Source organism: Myotis lucifugus, unplaced genomic scaffold (assembly GCF_000147115.1).
Source record: "Myotis lucifugus unplaced genomic scaffold, Myoluc2.0 scaffold_144, whole genome shotgun sequence".
Classification (NCBI taxonomy): Eukaryota; Metazoa; Chordata; class Mammalia; order Chiroptera; family Vespertilionidae; genus Myotis; species Myotis lucifugus.
In genome coordinates this window covers 3,039,234-3,059,048 of record NW_005871192.1, presented here as the reverse complement: position 1 = coordinate 3,059,048, position 19,815 = coordinate 3,039,234, and the positions used below count along the sequence as shown (strand labels likewise).

General features: G+C 34.5%; 1 protein-coding gene across 1 annotated transcript in view; it reads left to right on the top strand.

Moving 5' to 3' along the window:
* The window catches only part of CCDC171 (coiled-coil domain containing 171), a 235,555-nt gene that overhangs the window by 70,528 nt on the left and 145,212 nt on the right, over positions 1–19,815 (top strand). Inside the window, 5 exon segments of the mRNA XM_023758907.1 lie at positions 3,085–3,191; positions 4,932–5,021; positions 6,015–6,215; positions 8,993–9,160; positions 10,918–11,106. Coding sequence (XP_023614675.1) covers positions 3,085–3,191; positions 4,932–5,021; positions 6,015–6,215; positions 8,993–9,160; positions 10,918–11,106 — 755 coding nt within the window.

Here is a 19,815-nt window from a genome sequence, read left to right as displayed (position 1 = left end):
AAAAGATTATCGGGTTGACATGTACTTAAAAGTGAGAGAGATTGAAACAGGCAGGATGATGTGAAAATGTAGGCTGGTGCCCATGTCAGAGACACACACATACAGGGTGAGGGACAAACAAACCCAGAAGATTTTCACTTGGTGTTACTGAAGTACAAAGTGTTCTGAAGCATTCTTTTGTTCATTTGGACTTTGACTTTTGAAAAGCCATTTATGACCACTATTCAAAAAAAATTTTTAGACTTCACTTTGATAGGAAAACTTTAATAGCTTATTTTTTTTGGTGGCCATAGTGCAGTGATTAGAATATTATTAGATTAAATTAAATCAGTCAGTAAGGTCCAGGGTCCTGAGTGATCCTTCCTTTTTATTTATAACCATTTTGCCATGTAAAGGGACCAATAAGTATATCTATATATAAAAGGCTAAGTGACCCACCATACATCTGTCTGATTGTCTGACTGACCGACCGGCTGGTAGCTATGATGCGCACTGACCACCAGGGAACAGACGCTCAATGCAGAAGCGGAAACCACAGGCATGGAAACAAGGAACAGACTGATGAATCTCAGAGGGAAGGGGAGAGAAGGGAGGGCGGGAAGAAATTAACCAAAGATCTTATATGCATAGATCTTATATGCATACTAGAGGCCTGGTGCACGGATTCGTGCACCAGTGGAGTCCCTTGGCCTGGCCTGCGGGGATCGAGCTGAAACTGGCTCTCCGACATCCCCCAAGGGGTCCTGGATTGCGAGAGGGTGCAGGCCAGGCAGAGGGACCCCACTAGTGCACGAATCTGTGCACTGGGCCTCTAGTTTAAAAATAAATGTTGATTCGCGCATGCACAATACATATAAAGCTCTTGCTGGTGCCAATCGCACACTTGCGTTTTGATCTGTCATTGTCGATCGTGAATTCTATTATAAAGGTCGAATAGTGATATTAAAATATTTCTTCTAATTAATTTCCTTTCAATGTGCCTGAATCTGTGTACTGAGCCACTCGTCTTTTTATAATGGATGTGGTTGGGACATAAAACATTCTTTGTATTTCAACTGAACTTTATTGCATAAACATTTTCAGACAAAGAAATGAAACTTGCCCTGACTGGTTTGGCTCAGTGGATAGAGTGTCGGCCTGCGGACTGAAAGATCCCAGGTTCGATTCCGGTCAAGGGCACGTACCTTGGTTGCGGGCACATCCCCAGTAGGAGGTGTGCAGGAGGCAGCTGATCGATGTTTCTCTCTGATCGATGTTTCTAACTCTCTCTCTTCCTTCCTCTCTGTAAAAAATCAATAAAATATATTAAAAAAAAAGAAAAAAAAAGAAATGAAACTTTATTTTATGTAGAATATAAGAATGTGTATGGGTCAGTTAGGAGAGGGCATTTTGTTCCTTACCCCTCAACATTCATATTAAGATGATTTTATTCTTCTGAATTTCTAAGAGGACGTTTTCTCCCTTATTATAAATGCTAGCAGATTTTAGTGTCCTTTAATGATTTATTCATGGCCTACTTGTATAGTAGCAAAAGAAAAGAATTATATATTACTTTTTTAAAATCTTGTGCAAGAGAGCAATTTTATAAATATATATATTTGGTTAGACCATTAATAAAATTTTTAATGAGTTGTCTTTTCAACTCAGTCATTATAGAGTATTGTCTTCTCCATTATTATGGCTTACAGCAGTGTCGTTTTTTTCCTTCCTGGCTGGGATATGTGTTGTTTCCATATTACCTTTGTTTTCTAAGTTTATGTTCTTCTGTTTAGGAAAATCTGAGGTGTATCCATACTTAAGATAGTATTTAAATTATACTATGATGAATGTAATAAATTTATTTATAAAATCTTGTCTAAGATTAAAATACTAAAAGTCATCAATACTCTGAGGTGAATAAAGTTGGTCTATCATTAACCAAATATTTCCCTCTTTTTTTCCCTTTATTACTGTGTTTTTTCTTATTCCCCCTAAATTCTACAATTGCATACTTGAAGAATGGATGAATGATTTTATATAATTATTTGTTTACGGTCTCTGTCTCTCCTCTTTTTAGACTGTAAATTCTGTGAGCACAGAGACTGTACCAATCTTGTTTACTTCCATGAGCCTAATGCCTAGGATTAGTACATAATAGTAATTCAGTAAATTAGTTGATTTAATGAATCAATGAATAATAAAACATATCATATGAATGCTTTTAAAAAATTATCTTTGTTGAAATGTGTTGTCTATTGAAGTATTTAGAATGTATATTATGGGGAGAAATAATAGGATAAAATATATTTGTAATAAGTATATTTTAAAATTTGCTACTTTTTTTTTTTTACAAAGCGTAGTACAATAAGCAGTCAATTTAAAGTGGTTTTTGAAACTAAACTTTTGATTATTTTGGATTAATATTTTGAACTACATTTTCCCATGTGACCTTGATTAGCTCAACTAATGTATGGCCTAACAAAATTAAAATAGTTTGAGGGCATAATACGGAAATACTCATATTTTTACAAGGAGTATCAGTTTTAAGGGTTTTAATTGAAACATGATGTGGGCCTATGTAGATAATAACATATTCATTATTTTAAATTGTAACTTGAGAATTTTAAGGATTGAAAAATATTTCCAAGCATAACAGAAAATTATGTGCCCTTGGGTTCAGAAATTATTATTTTAGCTAAATAGGCCTGACTGATCAGAAACACAAGGACCAAAGTAAATGTACATAACTCCCAAAACAATGTTAGTGTAGACTGTTCATTTAATTGTTAGATATTAGGTGTGTACAAACATTTTGGTTACTTAGGGGATAGGGGGAAAAAAGAGTTCACTACTGACTACAGTGTGGGCTTTATAAGGTATGAAGTGGCCATAAATTAGAACTTGGCATATTATGAACTTAATTTGACCACTTGTTTAGAAAGACTATAAATACTTGACTATGCAGCAGTGCACTCTGAAGAATGATTCAACGCAGTATTTCAGTGTTTTCAGCTCTGTCTAATTGTAATATCTCTGTTACTGTTTGCTTAGCTTTTGTCTCCGTGTAATGTGAAGGGTATACTTTCATCCTAAGTTTTTCTCTAGGCATCCACAAAGACAAAGCTAAACCTCCCAGCTTCTCTGTTGTCCTTGAGACTCTGAGGCGTACCTTGACAGATTACCAGAACAAGCTGGAAGATACATCTAATGAGGTAACACTTGCACTGTTTGGCTCCACACTTATAGCCCTCGGCCTGCAGCAGTACGTATCCCTTGCTTGTTACAAAGGTCAAAGAAATTGGGAATATTGACTTGGCAGCTTCACAGATATAAAAATAATAAATTGTCTGTCACTGTTCTTTAAGTGTGGCCTAAAGTCGTGTCTCATTTATGTTTTTGTAACTTAGGTCACACTCTTATTTTCAAAGTTATAAAGACTCTGCTACTCTTGGACTTCAAAATCTATTTATTTTAATTTAATATAAAAGCTATGCAAGTCATTTCAGTTAATATGTGTTATATTTAAATTTTAATGTGGTTTTATGAATTTGCAATAGGTAGTGGAAATTTAGATGTTAATATTTTAGGTTAAGATTTCTACAAGTTGTACAAGTCTGAATAAAAAAGAGATGTTAGTTTTCATTCTTTAAAGTGAGTAAAGTGTTGATAAAACTTTTTAAAAACAATTGTCTCTTTGATGCAGCCTGGAAGGTTTTAGTTAGCTGATTGAAAAAGCTCATGCTTCTGTTTATCCTCTCATTTGTATTATTTAATGTGTGGGTTTGATAATTTTCTTGGGTATTAAAATATTTAATGAATTTGTGGTTTAAAAATTGAAGAGTTTGCTTAGTCACATTTTGTCAAATTAGAGAATATAAAGTAATTACATTAAATACAATTAGTAAAACAACAGACATTGTTTGAACCAAAAACAAACTACATAGCATGGAATTTAGTGTTTATCCTCTGTTCATCTGTTTCATTCATACAATATGAAGACTATGAAACTATTACAGTTCACATTTCAGAAGGGGCTTATTTTACTTTAGTTTAAGAAGGTGAATAAAGAAGGAAAAGTGAGCCTTCTTAATTGTTCAAAAGGCATAAAAGAAAGTGACCATTGAAATAATTACATTTCTATAGAGAATAAATATTGCTAAATCTTTCCCTGTGAGACAAGACAACCTGTATTGTTAGTAGTTTATGAAACTCTTCTGAGGCCTCGGACTGGAAGCTGCAGGGTAACTAGGAACATATTACCCACAGCGAATTGTTATTTGGGAGGATGGATGTCACATGATCCTCAGCACAGTTGAAAAGTCGGCTCAGCAGGCTTTGGCTTAGTAATGCGCTTTGTTGTGAACCAGTGCCAGAGACAGCAGTAGGGAGACCAAGGGGGTGGCTGCAAAGAAAGCAAAAAGAGCAGTCTGACAGAAAGAAGAATGAACTGTCAAAGAAAATAAATCACAAGCAGAGCAGGACCAACTGATGACCTGCCACAAGCCTTCCCAGTAGGACTGCATGTGACCGACCCTGAAGTTGTCATATGGAGTGAGAGACCAGTGAATACCCTCATGATGTATGGAAAGAGCCGTCTTCTGCTCTGTCCTTTTTTCTTTCCTTATAGATGCCACTGCTTCTGGCATTTTGGTCCAGAAGGATTTTAAGAATAAAGTTATATTTGTTTATAGTGAGAATGAAATCCTTTGTCCAGACATCTAGTGAAAACACAGTAACATCACTGACATTTTAAGCTTGAATGCTTTCTTTTCTTTTTAACCATGTGAGCTTGTGACAGACATTACCTAGTTAACCAAAAGAAATTTTTAAGACTCCTAATTACTATTCAAAAGTGTATATTAAGTAATTGCATAAAAAACATGTAAAGATTAGCTTTTGAGTTACCCATCCTTGAAAAATATAAAAAAGTTATTTACGTTTTCTTTTATCAGCTAAACAGTGTGAATGATGCCAAGGAAAAGACATCTACTGAACTTGATTCTACCAAACAGAAGATAGAATCTCACACTAAAAATATAAAGGTATTGATTTTAAAAAAACTTTTTCTTTTGTATTTAGAGACAAATATAATTATTTAGGGAAACCTTATGGTAGAGATATCTGAAAATATGGCTTCCTATTTCTTATTAAATACATTTAGATACAACTTTAATTTTTTATTATTGATCAAAGTAACAAGAATGTTTTCCATTTAAAATAAAACTTGATTATAAATTGTTCTGATTAATGGAAACATTTATTTCCCAGACTTAATTATAATACCATGGATTACAAATTTAAGGTTTAATGTCCACCCTTAGATACGTAGTAAACATTTTACATAAGCACATCAGTATTTGGAGTCAGTTTCCATCATTTTAGGGTGGAGCCATTGTTTTTAGTATGTCATGCCTAGTAATGGGCCAAGACCACACCTGCCTTGAGTCCAGGAAAATTGTTTATTTTATTTTCTGTGCCACTTTTATGTAATATGTTTTTGCAGAACTATACTGAAGCATCTCTCAGAGTTGCTCAGTAGTGTTGGATTTTTTTTTGTTGGTTTATATTGCATTTGTCCTTGATGTACTTTATAGAATTTAAGGTTAAGGATAATTAGTTCAGAATTTTATGCCACATATTTTAGATTTGTATTAGCATTTGGGATTTCATGAAGAAGGAAATGTTCTTCTATTAAGTATAAGATTTATTCTTAAGATGTTGTTTATATGGTATTTAAAGGTTTTGGGGTTACCAATTTTTTTAATGGATTGAAAGAAAAGAACTTCTTGGAATAAGCTGTCTTATTAACACTTTATGTTTAAACGCTAAAAAAACAAATTTTCTAATTTTACAGCTAAAATAATTGTACTTAGACAATATATTTAATAAAAAACCATAATATTTGACAAATGCTTGCCTTTGTGATTCTTTTATGTTGAAGTTTTGGAAGTCTTCGTTATGTACTTTATATTTGTGCCTCCCACCTCTGTATTGGCCCGCCATCATGCGACCTCTATTTTTGGTGTCTCCTACAGGACCTTCAGGATAAGCTGGCTGATGCCAATAAGGAGTTGAGTCATTTGCGCAGTAAGTGTGCAGATAGAGAGGCGCTGGTCGGCACTTTAAAAGTGGAGCTACAGAACGTGCTTCACTGCTGGGAGAAAGAGAAGGCACAAGCGGCCCAGTCCCAGTGTGAACTGCAGAAGCTTTCCCAGGCTTTCCACAAGGACTCCGAGGTACCACCTGAGTCAAGATGACCGTCAGGAAAGGCCTTTCACTAGTCTCAGTTTTATAAATGTACATACTTCAGCTGGCTGTTTTTACTCTTAATTGGTTTAATTAAAAAAATTCTTCTGAGCTGACTGTTTTGAAATATGCCTATCAGCTGCAAAATCAGTCACTCCATTACTCTGTGCCATCCTGTTTCAAGGAAGAAGTAATGTAGATTAACCCTTCTATCACTTGTACAAGTAACCTATCTCAACAAGAGTGATCCTAAAAGCCCTTTCAAGGTTGGCCTGATTGCTAATGATAAAATAATTTTTTAGATTTCAGTAGTTAGTAGCTAGGTCTGGTAGAAAGAATATGTGTGTGTTTTTTTTTTGTTTTTGTAATCAGAAAGAACTGGACTGGGGTCCTGGGGCTTTTATTTACAAACTATGAGTATGAACAAGTCACACAGCTTAGTCTCTCCACATCCGAGTTTCTTTATTTGCAAAACAGGAATAATATTTACTATATAAAAATTTAGAAAAACACAAATCCCACAAAATTAAAACTTTATTTGGGTGCCCTAGAGAGTGGCCTATCATTTTCATTTTCATTTATTAAATCACTTCTTAAAGTATGATGACAAAACTTTCATATTCTGTATGAGCTGGGTGAATGAAATTATATTTTCTTTTACCCAGGGGATGTGGAGCTAGTCTGGCTAGTGTGAAACTGGTTTATCTGAGTCGTCCGGCATATTGAGCTCATTACTTCAACAAATATGAACATGCATGCCAAGAGTGTAAAAAGGAAACATTCCTTCCCCTCTTCTTGCAGTCTGGGATTTAAATTGTGTCCACATGAAGGGCCTGGAATTGTTCTACACATCAGATAGTGATTAAAGGAAAGGAAACTAGAAGCCTGACTATATTGTAAAGTCAGCATGTCTACAACAATGTGGTTGGGTTCAACATGTGTGAATTGATTTTGGATCTTGAGATTCTCTTTTCACGCCAAATGGATGATTATCATGCATGGTTTATCACAGCCCAAGCAAAAAGGACATAATGGCGACACAATGAATTATCCTTGAGGATGAACTCCATGGCAAAATGTGCAGGGGGGAGGTTTTTAAGTGCCTGAACATTACGTTTGCTTAGTTATATTTAATAAGATTTTTAAACATCTCAGCCCAGTTGAAAATGCAAAAGACATCTTTAATTGCTTAAAAAAGAAAAAGGCATAGCATATTTATGAAGACTCTTCTGATATGCTAACTCAAGTTTATGATTTTAATCACATATTTAATTTTCTTTTGTTTTTAAATAGTTATATTTGGAAAAAAGTAAGATGGCATATAGAGAATTAAGATATGTGTGTATCTTAATTTCTCCCCAAAGAAACTTTGCCCACAAATTTTTAATTACAAACCTTTACATATTCTGTATCAAGTTTTTCTTTTCTATTTGAATATGTTCTCATTGATTTTAAAGAGAGGGGGAGGGAGAGGGAGAGATAAAGAAACATCAATGAGAGAGAAAAGAAACCAATCAGCTGCATCCTGCACACCCCCTACTGGGATCTGCAACCTGGGCATGTGCCCTGACCGGGAATCAAACCAGTGACCTCTTGGTACATGGTATGCCACTCAACCAACTGAGCAACACTGCACACATATTCAGTTTTTCTTATCGAGAAGATGAGAATTTCTATATTTTCCCTCTTAACATCTCCCCTTTAAACAATTTTTGTTTTTGCTCATATATTAAAAAAATCTTGAGGGAACTTATTTTATCTACATAAAGTATTCATTTTGAAGCTTCACAGTTCCTTTGTCTTGAGTTCCATTCTTTGGGACTGTACAGGGGAAACACCTTATAAAGACAGCATCGGGCGTTTTAATAAGTAAACTTTCCTTGTGTGTTCAAGATGGGATCAGCTTTTTACTGACTTCTACAGCAGAGTATTTCTATGTCATTAAACAATGGATAGTTTTGTTATTATAATGGCAGTATAATTTTAAAGAACTTTTTCTACATAGTTCTAATTGGATGGTTTTGAAAGTATATCTTGAGCAGCTATGTTCATTTTTTTGATTCTTCCTCTGTAGTGTTTGAACACCTACAAATGCCCCTGTGCCAAACACTATATGAACTTATAAGCGGGCAAAATAAATGAGCCCATCTTCCATATCTTTCATATCACTGTCTGCTTTGCCTAAGGGGCTTGGGATAGATTTCCTATAAGTGGGAAGTAAGCTGGAATCTCTGGAGGGGGACGAAAGCTGAGTAATTGTGTACCTGTGAAGAACAGATATTGGCGTAACGTTTTCTCTGACAGAGTTGAGTAACACTCTTCTCTCTGTAATGGTGTTTTGACTTAAAATAACATCTGTTTTAGCAAATGTAAATATGAAATTACAGAATTACCACACAGACTTTCAGTTAGGAGAGCTTTGAACCAACTTGTTCAGATTCCTTCGGTTACAGCTGAGGAAGTTGAAGCCTGAACACGCACTTACTAAGACCACATCCTCGGTAGTAGCAGAGCTGGGTCAGAACTCTGGTCTGGCTTATAGATTTCAGAATTTGGTTTTGAAAACTAAGTGTAAACCATTTCCAGTTTCTTTCTGATGCTAGTTTTGATTGTAAAAAAAAAAATCACCAAAGTGATAATATTCTGAGACTTGAGTATTTTAATTCCTTCCCAAGTTTTTGAAATAAATTATTTACCATGTGTATTATGTGTTTTACTTCTTACAATGTTTATATACTGTAATTAATTTCCTTTTTTTTTCTCACAGGAGAAGCTAACCTTCCTTCATACCTTGTACCAGCATTTGATAGCAGGCTGTGCGCTCATAAAACAACCAGAAGGCATGCTGGATAAATTCTCTTGGTCTGAGCTTTGTGCAGTCTTGCAGGAAAATGTTGATGCCCTGATCGCAGACCTCAACAGGGCTAATGAGAAGGTAACTGTCCTCAGGCACCAGATACCTCTATTAAATTCAGTGACATTTGTCCACATCACAGTATCATTAAGAGGGGCTGACATTCATCTTATTTCAAAAAGAATTTGGATGTTAATAATTCAATACCATTAATTATGGCTTGTCTACCACTCAGTTTGATGCCATTGCTGTGGGCATGTAAATGTGACTGAAGTCTGTATGAAGTCTCTAAGCTCCACTTTCTGTGCAGGACATGCTAATACTACTAGCCAGTATTAGCCACAGGGACCTAATTAAAAGAAAATAAATTAATCTTACTGATGAAGCAATTCAAAGAACTTAGCCATTTACATTAATAAACCAACTCTTTATGTTAGCATAAAATAGAAACAAGATACAGTTCTTCAAAAACATGATCTTAAAATTATTTGCTTAGGAAATAATGAGGTATTAAAAGCAGTTAAAATTTTAATTTATGTTTATAACATTTCTTGAAATATAACAAACTGTATTACCAAACCCATTTAGTGCTTTAGATTGTAAGAAGTATATATTTTATGAGAAAACGGTAGACTTCTATAGTCACTTTATCATTCACAGGCTTAGAAATTCAGTCTTTCAAAAAAATTTTTAAACTTTCTTTTGGTTATAGAAAATCAAAATGGCTTAGGAGACTAACATATGTCACCATTAAAGATATTGATTCTTATCCTGGGTCTATTGAACTAGTCAGAACTATGTTTACGTGGTCTAGTTTCCAGATCTTAGTTGCAGTGACATTTGCTCTTAAGAGACATGAAAAGAAAAACTGTTCCCCAAAGTTTATTTTTAACCTTGGCCCAATTTAAGGGTGAGTTAGAGCATTTTACCTTGGTCTGATTGGCAAACGCTACCATAGGCACTGAGAAGTGAGATTGAGGAAATGAGAGAATAATTGTGAGCCACAGAGGCTGTTCGTGATTGTGAATGTGTGTATCATAGCTTTGAAAATTACTGATAATTAAAATGAGTTCATGTTTTAACCCTCTGAGATGCTGTTATGCTTTAATAGATTTTCATAGTTTCAAAACATCATTAATTGTCATACATGTTAGACGATTTTCTTTCTGGTATTTTGAATGTGAAATAAAAAATGATTAGAAAATTCTGCTTTGTTATATGTGTCATGTTTGTAGATGTAAATCTCATTTAAATACTTTCTTTCCCATTGAGATATCTTAATAGATTGAGCTTTGGATCTAGAAGTAAGAATATTCTTCTCAATTATTATTATTATTTTTTTAGTAAAATGGGTCTTAGAATGAGCAATGTTCTTAGAAAGAGAAGAATAAAAGATTTGTCATCTAAGCATACATATGACACCATTTTGTGCTAAAATATAATTTGCCATACTAATTCCTATTTCATCATTTCTTTATTTTCTTTTTAAAAAATCTATTTTTATTGATTTCAGAGAGTCTAGGAGAGGGAGAGAGAGATAGCAACATCAATGATGATAGAGAATCATTGATTGGCTACCCCCTTCTGGGGATCGAATCCACAACCCGGCATGTGCCCTGACCAGGAATCGAACTGTGACCTCCTAGTTAATAGGTTGACGTTCAACCACTGAGCCATACTGGCTAGGCATCAGCATTTCTTTTGTTTTCATTTTAACTTAGAATGTTTATATGATCTTAAGGAATAAAATATATTAGAACATTTTGGATGTTTTTTTGGAGAATACATGGAAATGGCTTGTCAGCATAGCTTATTCTCTGTTGCACTTCGCCATTTAGATAAGTCATCTGGAGTATATCTGTAAAAACAAGTCTGATACGATGAGAGAGCTTCAGCAGACCCAAGAAGACACCTTCAACAAAGTGGCCGAGCAGATCAAAGCCCAGGAGGGCTGCTGGCAGAAGCAGAAGAAGGAGCTGGAGCTGCAGTACTCGGAGCTCCTCCTGGAGGTGCAGAAGAGGGCACAGGTATGCAGTTTCCACAGAGCGTTTTTTGAAATGCCATTGTCAAGTCAGTTAAGACCTCCTGATTACCACATAAACTTGTTAGGCACAAGTGATACATATGATCATGCCAACATAAATGGATATGTCTTGTGTGTGCACGAGTACTAAGAATCGTCTTTCACTCAAGTATGGAAGTAGATGGGTTTCTGGTTAAAGTATCTCAATACATTGATCAATTGATTGCCAAAATTGTATTGCCTTTATTTACTTTTAAAATAAAAGGTTAAGAGGTTTGGTAAAATATTGTCAGTTTCAGTGTAGGTATCTTTTTTATCCAGTTTACTCCACTTATAGGGGTTCTTATGTGAACCATCATTTTAATTCTTTGGGGTTGAAATTTGTTATTCCTCCTAACATTGTATAAGAATTGCAGTTGCAGACCCTGTAGCAAAATAATTGACTGTGATATGTATTATGTCTTCTATGTTGGATTCCATTGAGAACAGAAGCTATGAGTAGTTAACCTAATCATATTTTTTCTTATATAAATTTTTGTCAACTTAATTTATTATTAACTGTCATTCCTGCCCTATCAGGAATAACATATGGTATGTATATGGTTTTTTTCATATTGAATTTAATAATAGGTCCCTTGTTCTCAAGATAGGAGACTTAGGAATCAGAAGGTTATATATTCTTCCCAGGCTAAGGGCCTTATGTGAACTTAGGCCTTTTTCTGTGAATTTGAATGAATTAATACACTCTCTTCAAGTAGCCATTTGTTCACTGTATGAAGGGTGCCTTGTGATATGCCCTGCATTTTCTTCTACTGAACAATTTATTATTTTTAGAAGTAGCATTGATATACAGTGAAGTGAACAAATCTTACATGTACAATTTGATGTTTTAATCAATGCAAACACCATGTAAGCATCACCCCACTTAACACTTAAAACATGGTCATTACCCTAGAGAGTTCTCAGACCCACACCATTTGTTCAAGACTTTCCTTTCCTCCTTAAATAACGTCCTCCCTTTGTGAAAAAACAATTGACCATATATGGGAACCACAGTTTGTTGTCCATTTTCACAGTACTGCCTTTTCCAGATAAAACTAAAAAAAAAAAAAAAGACCGTACCCTTTTATGTAATGATGTTTACTTTGAATTTATATTAGTTCACACAAACACTCCATCCATGCTTTTGTTCCGGCCCTCCGGTCCAGTTTAAGAACCCATTGTGGCCCTCTATGGATGTACCATTGTTTGTTTATCTAGATACATGCTGATGGGCCTTTAGGTTATTTATTTTTTTGGCAATTATAACTTATGATGCTTTAAATCTTCATGGATAGATTTTTGTATGATCATAAGTTTTCATTTCTCTTGGATAAGTACTTGGTAGTTGATTTCTGGGTTACATGGTAAGTGTATATTTAACTTTATATGAAATAATTATTACAATGTTTTCCAAAGTGGCAGTACCATTTTGCATTCTCACAAGCAATGTAAAAGAGTTCTAGTTGCCCTGCATCTGTGCCAGCATGCGGTTTCGTCATTTTCCTTTTTCTTTTTAGCCAGATAGGTGTGTAGTGGTATGTCATTGTGGTTTTAATTTACATTTTTCCTAGTGAATAATAATATTGAACATTTTTTCATGTGCTTACTTTCCATCTCTATATCTTCTTTAGTGAATTATCTATTCATATATTTTGTTCAGTTTTAATTGGGTTGCTTGTTTCCTAATTGCTGTTGTTTATATATTTTGGATATGAGTCATTTGTCAGGTATATGATCTGCAAATATTTTCTCATATTCTCTTTTTTTAAAAAATATACTTTTATTGATTTCAGAGAGGAAGTGAGACGGAAAGAGAGATAGAAACATCAATGATGAGAGAGAATCATTGATCAGCTGCCTCCTGCATGCCCTCCACTGGGGATTGAGCTTGCAACCCAGGCATGTGCCCTTGACTGGAATCGAACCTGGGACCCTTCAGTCTGCAGGCTGACGCTCTGTCCACTGAGCCAAACCAGCTAGGGCGTTCTCACATTCTCTTAACAGTACATTTATACAGAAAATATTTTAAATTTTTATAAAATCTGATTTATCAATTTTTATGGGTGTACTTTTGGTGTTGTATCTAAGAATTCTATTTAATATAGTCATTAGAATTTCTCCTATTTTTTCTTCCAGATGTTTTATAATTTTAGATTTTACATATTTGTCTATGATCTATTTTGAGTTAGTTTTTATAAAGGTGTGAGGTATGGGTTAATGTACATTTTTTTGCATGTGGATGTCCAGTTATGCATTCTAATACTATTTGTTGAAAAGACTATCCGTCCTTATTTGCACCTTTGTAAAAAATCAATTTACTATATTTGTGTAAGCCTATTTTTGGACTTCCTCATGTGTTCCATTTATTTGTCTATTCCTTTTTCAATACTACACTGATGTGATTACTGTAACTTTTTAGTAAGTCTTAAAATCAGGTCGTGTGAGTCTTCCAACTTCATTTCCTATCAGTGTTTTGAACTCACTTCTTTTATTCTGAATCTGCAGGAGAGCATAGCAATTCACTTTCTGAAGTAAGGGAGTCATCATCGCAGTTGCTAATGTTTTAAGAGAAGCTCACACTGAAGGCTTTTCTCTGAAGAATGTCTTATACCCTAGGCTTTGATCCATGGGTATGCAAAATAAAAGTATCATTTTCATTGTTCCTAAAAGTACATTAATATTATATATCGGCATATAGCTTATATTATTTATGTACATATTTGAATTTTCATAAAATATAATTGAATATACAGCAGCAATTTAATTGAAATTTATATTTGGAAACTGCTATTATAATTTATTATTACAGGCCCTATATAAATTTTATTTTGGGAAAGTTTGTAATGATGAATTCTATATTTCTACTCTTTCCCCCAAAACTATAATGCAAATAACAATATTTTAATTTTATAATACTTATGCATTTTCAAAAATTATGTTAATAAGGTCATGAAGGGAAAAAACTACAGTTTTTGCATAGGATTGTGGGTTGTAGAGGATGTTTGGTGTCAGATGAACATAGCCATTAATAGAGACCATCTGCTGGGAAACATGACTTATCTACAGAGCCCTGTGTTTAATGTTTGGTATTGTAAAGACTTGGTTAGTAAAAGGCAGCTAGTTAAAGAAAACCAGTTTTTGAATTTAAATTGCTTTTATCTGAAAAAATGTAGTAGAGTTATTTGCAAGACGTTTGAATGTGTAAGCTGTAAAACAATTAGTGGAAATGTTATTAGATAAATGAAACTTGTAGAATAGAAAGTTTGGTTTTAGCATTACAGCATTTAGTTTTCAGCATTAGGTAAAATGTGCTAGCCACATGGTTGGGTAATTCTTGAGTTTAAATACTTCCGGAGCCGTCCTGTAAATGTATCTGAAGCATCTATGCCTGCTGAAGCACCTGGGCTCAGTGCCACAGTCCGTTCCATGTACTCAGTTTGCTTGTGCAGTCTTGGTATATATGTTCTTATTTCTTTTCTACCTGAAAAAGACGAAATTACAGGAACACGAACTTCCTTTCTAGAAATAAAGATTTTTCACTATAAGTATAATTAAGACTTGATGTAATGTTTATTGTAAACATTTTAGTATGACATTTTTGTTAAATCAAATGAGTTTAGAATGGAGAACAAAAATCAAAAGAAATTCAGATTCATAATAATATGCTGCATTTTATTCCTCTTATATCATAATATAAAGAGTATTTTCCCAAGAAATCTGGGTTAGTCATAAAACTGTTACTAGATGTTGAAACTTTTAAATGAATTCCAAAACTATTCAGGGGTAAAGTGCAGCTTGTTTTTATTGTTGGAGGTGGTAGGTATACATGCCTGCCTGAAATAATTCACAGGAGTTAGACATAATCCTGCCAAACCATATTTTCGTGGACTATGAGTTGGTGTGGGTGGGCACCTCTAATGAAATATTGGAAAGTCCTCTGAATACTTTTCATATAATTGCTTTAAATTAAAAAAAATATTTTTATTGATTTCAGAGAGGAAGGGAGTGGGAGAGAGATAAAAAAATCAATGATGAAATAAAATCATTGATCAGCTGCCTACTGCACACCCCCTACTGAGGATCGAGCCTGCAACCCGGGTATGTGCCCTGACCGGGAATTGACCCCTGACCTCCTGGTTCATAGGTCAACACTCAACCACTGAGCCACACGGGCCAGGCTAGAAATTTTTTGTTTTTAAAATAATGTTATTTGTTCAATTTGCATAATGTTGGATTTTTTTTTTCAATGCTCTTGTATAGTTTGCATGCCTCCTCTAGTGGAGCCACACAACAACCCCATGAGATAGGTCATTTAAACATCCTTTCTATTTTACAAAAGTAGAAACTAAGATTCAGAGAACTGACACCACTTATTTGAATAGCACGGAAATTCTAGGGACAGGATTAGAATGGAGATAACAGATGTAAACTGTTTAGTACTTTGGTTGGCATTTAGAAATTGCAAAGTGAATGTTATGTGCTCCTTAATATTTTATCTTTATCCTTATCTTTCAGTCCCTTTTGCATTATACAACACTGTTTTAAAGAAACATATGCTGTTTTTCTATATAAAGTGATATCTGAAAATAGGTCTAGTGACAACTTAGTTTCATATTTCTTGAACTTACATTTCCAAGTGATTCTTGATTAATTAATAATTAAACATGATGAAGTATAAAAAAGCTAACCAGTGCCACATTGCCAGCCATGCATAATGGTAGTTCCTTTATCTCTTATATCTCTCAGACTTTTTTTCCCCCCGAGATACTGAATTTTTAGTATACTTTATTGCAAAATTACCGCTATAGGTAAGAATATCAAAACAATTTTTACATAATATAGTTAATATTAATAAATACTTTACATGTTATATACCAGATATATAGGACAGTGTGTTTCATGTTGTGGTACTAATTAAGAGGTATAATACTTAGTTTTTCCCTCAGTGAGTGTCCAATTTAGTTGGTGGAGGTATTCAGTAAATGAGAAACATTAAATAATATCAGGTTTATCATAAGGCTGTATATACTTACTTGCTAAAAGAATGATATAAACTTAGAGGAGGAGGTGATTGAAGTTTAAAGGCTTCATAGAGGAGACTGGCGCCAGCCTGGGATTTGAAAACCCAGCAGAAAGGGAGACACGAGACATCAGAAGGTAGAGGTAATGCTTCTTTCCAACTGTCTGAGGTAGTATCTGTTAATCAGCAAATCAAGCATCTTGGCTTTACAAAGAGCTTTTTATAATTAGTTGTGCCTTACAAACAAAAGAGTAAACACAGGCTCAGACATTTTTGTGTATGTACTATTTTTGACATCTAAATTTAACAAAATATAGTGTTTTTAAGTTGAGTAAATAATCATTATGGGGTTAGAGTATATGTATATATATCAGGTAATGGAACTGGTAGGTCCTATGGTAGAATGAACTTTTTGAGGAACTGCCAAACTGTTTCCAAAATCAGCTGACACCATTTGCATTCCCACCGGCAATGTATGAGGGTTCCAATTCCCCACCGACAAAATGTGCTTTAACAGAGAAACGTTTATATCATAGGAAAAGCAAGCGAATTTATGTTTATTATGTTTTAAAATATTTCCATGGTATAAAAAGACAAGATATATAACTTATAAAAATAAGACATTTTAAATGAGGTCCTTTCATGTCTATGTGTCATTGAATAACCAGTTTGCAATTTGTCTTTTTGCCAATATAAAGAATAGAAGCTCAGCAAGCAGAAGTGATAAAAAGAATTTTACTCCCTAGGGAAGTGTCTAATTTCTGGCTCAAAGTCCCAAAGTTCATGGAGTGCTATAAGCCAGTAAGGCATCCCTCAAAGCTCGTATACTTCAGGAAGTAAGCATGTGATTCATTAAGGAAAGAAGCTGTCCTCTCCCCCCATTTTTGTCACAGATTAAAGAAAAGCTTGTGAAATTATAAAGTATTTTTTAAAAAAATATATTTTTATTGATTTCAGAGGGGAATGGAGAGAGATAGAAACATCAATGAGAGAGAATCATTGATTGGCTGCCTACTGCACGACCCACACTGGGAATGGAGTCTGCAACCTGGGCATGTTCCCTGTCTGACCGGGAATTAGACCATGACCTCCTGGTTCATAGGTTGATGCTCAACTACTGAGCCACACAAGTTGGGCATTATAAAGTCTTTTTGATATGACAGAGATCTGCCTAAAGGATATCCATTCTATAATTTCAGTTAAATTTTTTTTTCTTTTCAAAATTATGACTTTTTTGGGGGGAATTTTGAAATATTATTTTTGAAATTAAACCCAGTAAGGAGGATTTCAGTACGAGGGTTGCTTTTGTCTCATTTGAAGGCGATGTTCCTTATGTTTGCTTAAAAAATGTTAGCCTTTAATCTCTTTGGGTAAAGAACATAGGATTTTTTTTTAAAGGAAAATTTGCTCTTATAGCTGTTTCTAGCCTTACCATCAAACAAGCTTTGTTCTTCAAGAATAATTCACAGTAAAAAATGCAGTGCCTCTGAAGGTCCCCGTGGCCTATCAGGATTAATTTAAAACAGAATTCTGACATGTTGATAACTTCCAAATTATATTTTAAAACTATATCTCTTTTTCTTTTTCTTTTTACATTTGTAAAGATTTTTATTCATTGGGTATTTATTCAGTGACTTTTATGGGCAAAATACTGTACTTAGCACCAGGGAACATTTTATAAAAGAAATTTTAGTTTGTTCAATATTTATTAAATGCCTATATAGTCTATATAGAGCACTGCAGTAAATAATTCCTGGCCTCTAGGAACTCACACTATTGTATTTGAGGGAGAGTTGATAAATACACATGGTATACTAGTAAGTAAGCAGCAATGTAGGAATTAAATCTTGAGTAGGTAAGTTCATAGCTGGTCAAGGTCAGTGTATGAGTGAGATGATAGTCAAAGGTGTCATGGAATAGGTAGACCCTGAAATGGTCTCTGAAAAGTGTTAGATTTTGAGTAACGTTAGGGGAGTGGGAAGGAAAATGACCTGGGGGTGCTAGAGAATGTGGTTAAATTGTGGAGAGTGGTGGGAGGCTTGTGGCTGGGAAGTAAAGGAGCAGATTTGTTCTCTCCTTTTCCAAGTTGAGGATTGTGGGAGAAGGTGCATTTACAGAAGGAAGGCATGTGGGGTGTTGTGACCTGAGTAGAGGACCTTGGTCTAGAGTTTAAGCAATAGGATTGGATTGACAGAATTTGACAGCGTTGAAATGGGCATGAATGGCTGGCGGTGGGGAGAGCTGGAACCGCAGGGGGGAGCAGGGGGTGGATCAGGATGTGCATTGTGCTGGCCAATGCTTTGATTTGGGCATGTAGAGAATAGGGTGAAGAAAGGAAGCAGAATTAAGACTGACTATAAAGTCTTGGACTCGAATAATTTGGTGGGTGTTGGTGCCATTTAATGAGATAAAGAGGACTACTGTGAACACTTTTAAGGGGAAAATCAACAGAACTGGATTGGATACTTAGCTTGCTGTGGTTGTGCATTCTCTAACTGGAGATGGCTGCTGGACAGTCAGAGTGGTGGTTCTGGATTGCAGTGGAGATGGCAGGGATGCAGAAATGTAATTGTTAAGAAATTAACAAAACTCTCATAATATTTGTCAATAGAGCTTAAAAATTTAATTTTATTATTTTTAAATCTTGAATTCTAATATCCCACTTCGTTAATCCTAGTTATCTAATTTATATTGACCTGTTTGATTTTTTAAATAACCATTGATACTTGGTATCTTGATTATAATTATTTAAACCAACAATGATTTAAGACAACAGATGGTTGTTAAATAAACAACAGATTGTTTATTTTTATTTATAAACAGGCTTCACATGTATTCTTTGTCTTATTTTTATTCTTTTAGCAATTGTGAATGGCATCTCTTTCTTACAATAGAAATTATATGAGTCTCATGAAGTCATCCATAGCGGTAGTAATTAATATTAATCAGTACTTTTTGATATATAATCACTAAAAAGATCAAAATTTGGCATAAAGATCTTTAACAATTGCTTTATTACATTGCCACTACTTCTACAAGGTGACCTAAAATGAAAACTGGCTGTGTAAGTCAGGAATCTCAGTTCTATTTTTAAAGAATTCCAGTGGGTTCCTGTTTTGCTCTATAAAGAGAGAAGTGGGGTATTTTAGGTAATATAGTTTATTTATTTGTTTATTTTTTAAAATATATTTTTATTGATTTCAGGGAGGGAGAGAGATAAAGTGATAGAAACATCAATGATCCACCAGCTCCAGCATGCCCCCCACGTGGGCTTGCAACCTGGGCATGTGCCCCAATGGGGAATCGAACCATGACCTGACCTTCTGGTTCATAGGTCAAAACTCAACCACTGAACCAAACTGGCCAGTAATTTTTATTCATTTTTTAATTAACCCTTTCATCCTAGAACCACCAATTTCTGGATGTCTCTCTAAAATGCTTTTAGCTTTAACCTGATGTTTTGTAGAAGTGGAAGTACATGGTAGAGGAGTTGTGATCCATCATGCACTAAAACTGGTTAATCTTTCCACAGTGGGCTTACTGTCCTTCAACAATCCATTTAATTTTGACCAATGATGTTGATATTATTTTGAAATATTTAAAATATCATGAGGAAATATGTCTTTTCACCATTTTTTATTCAACAAAGTA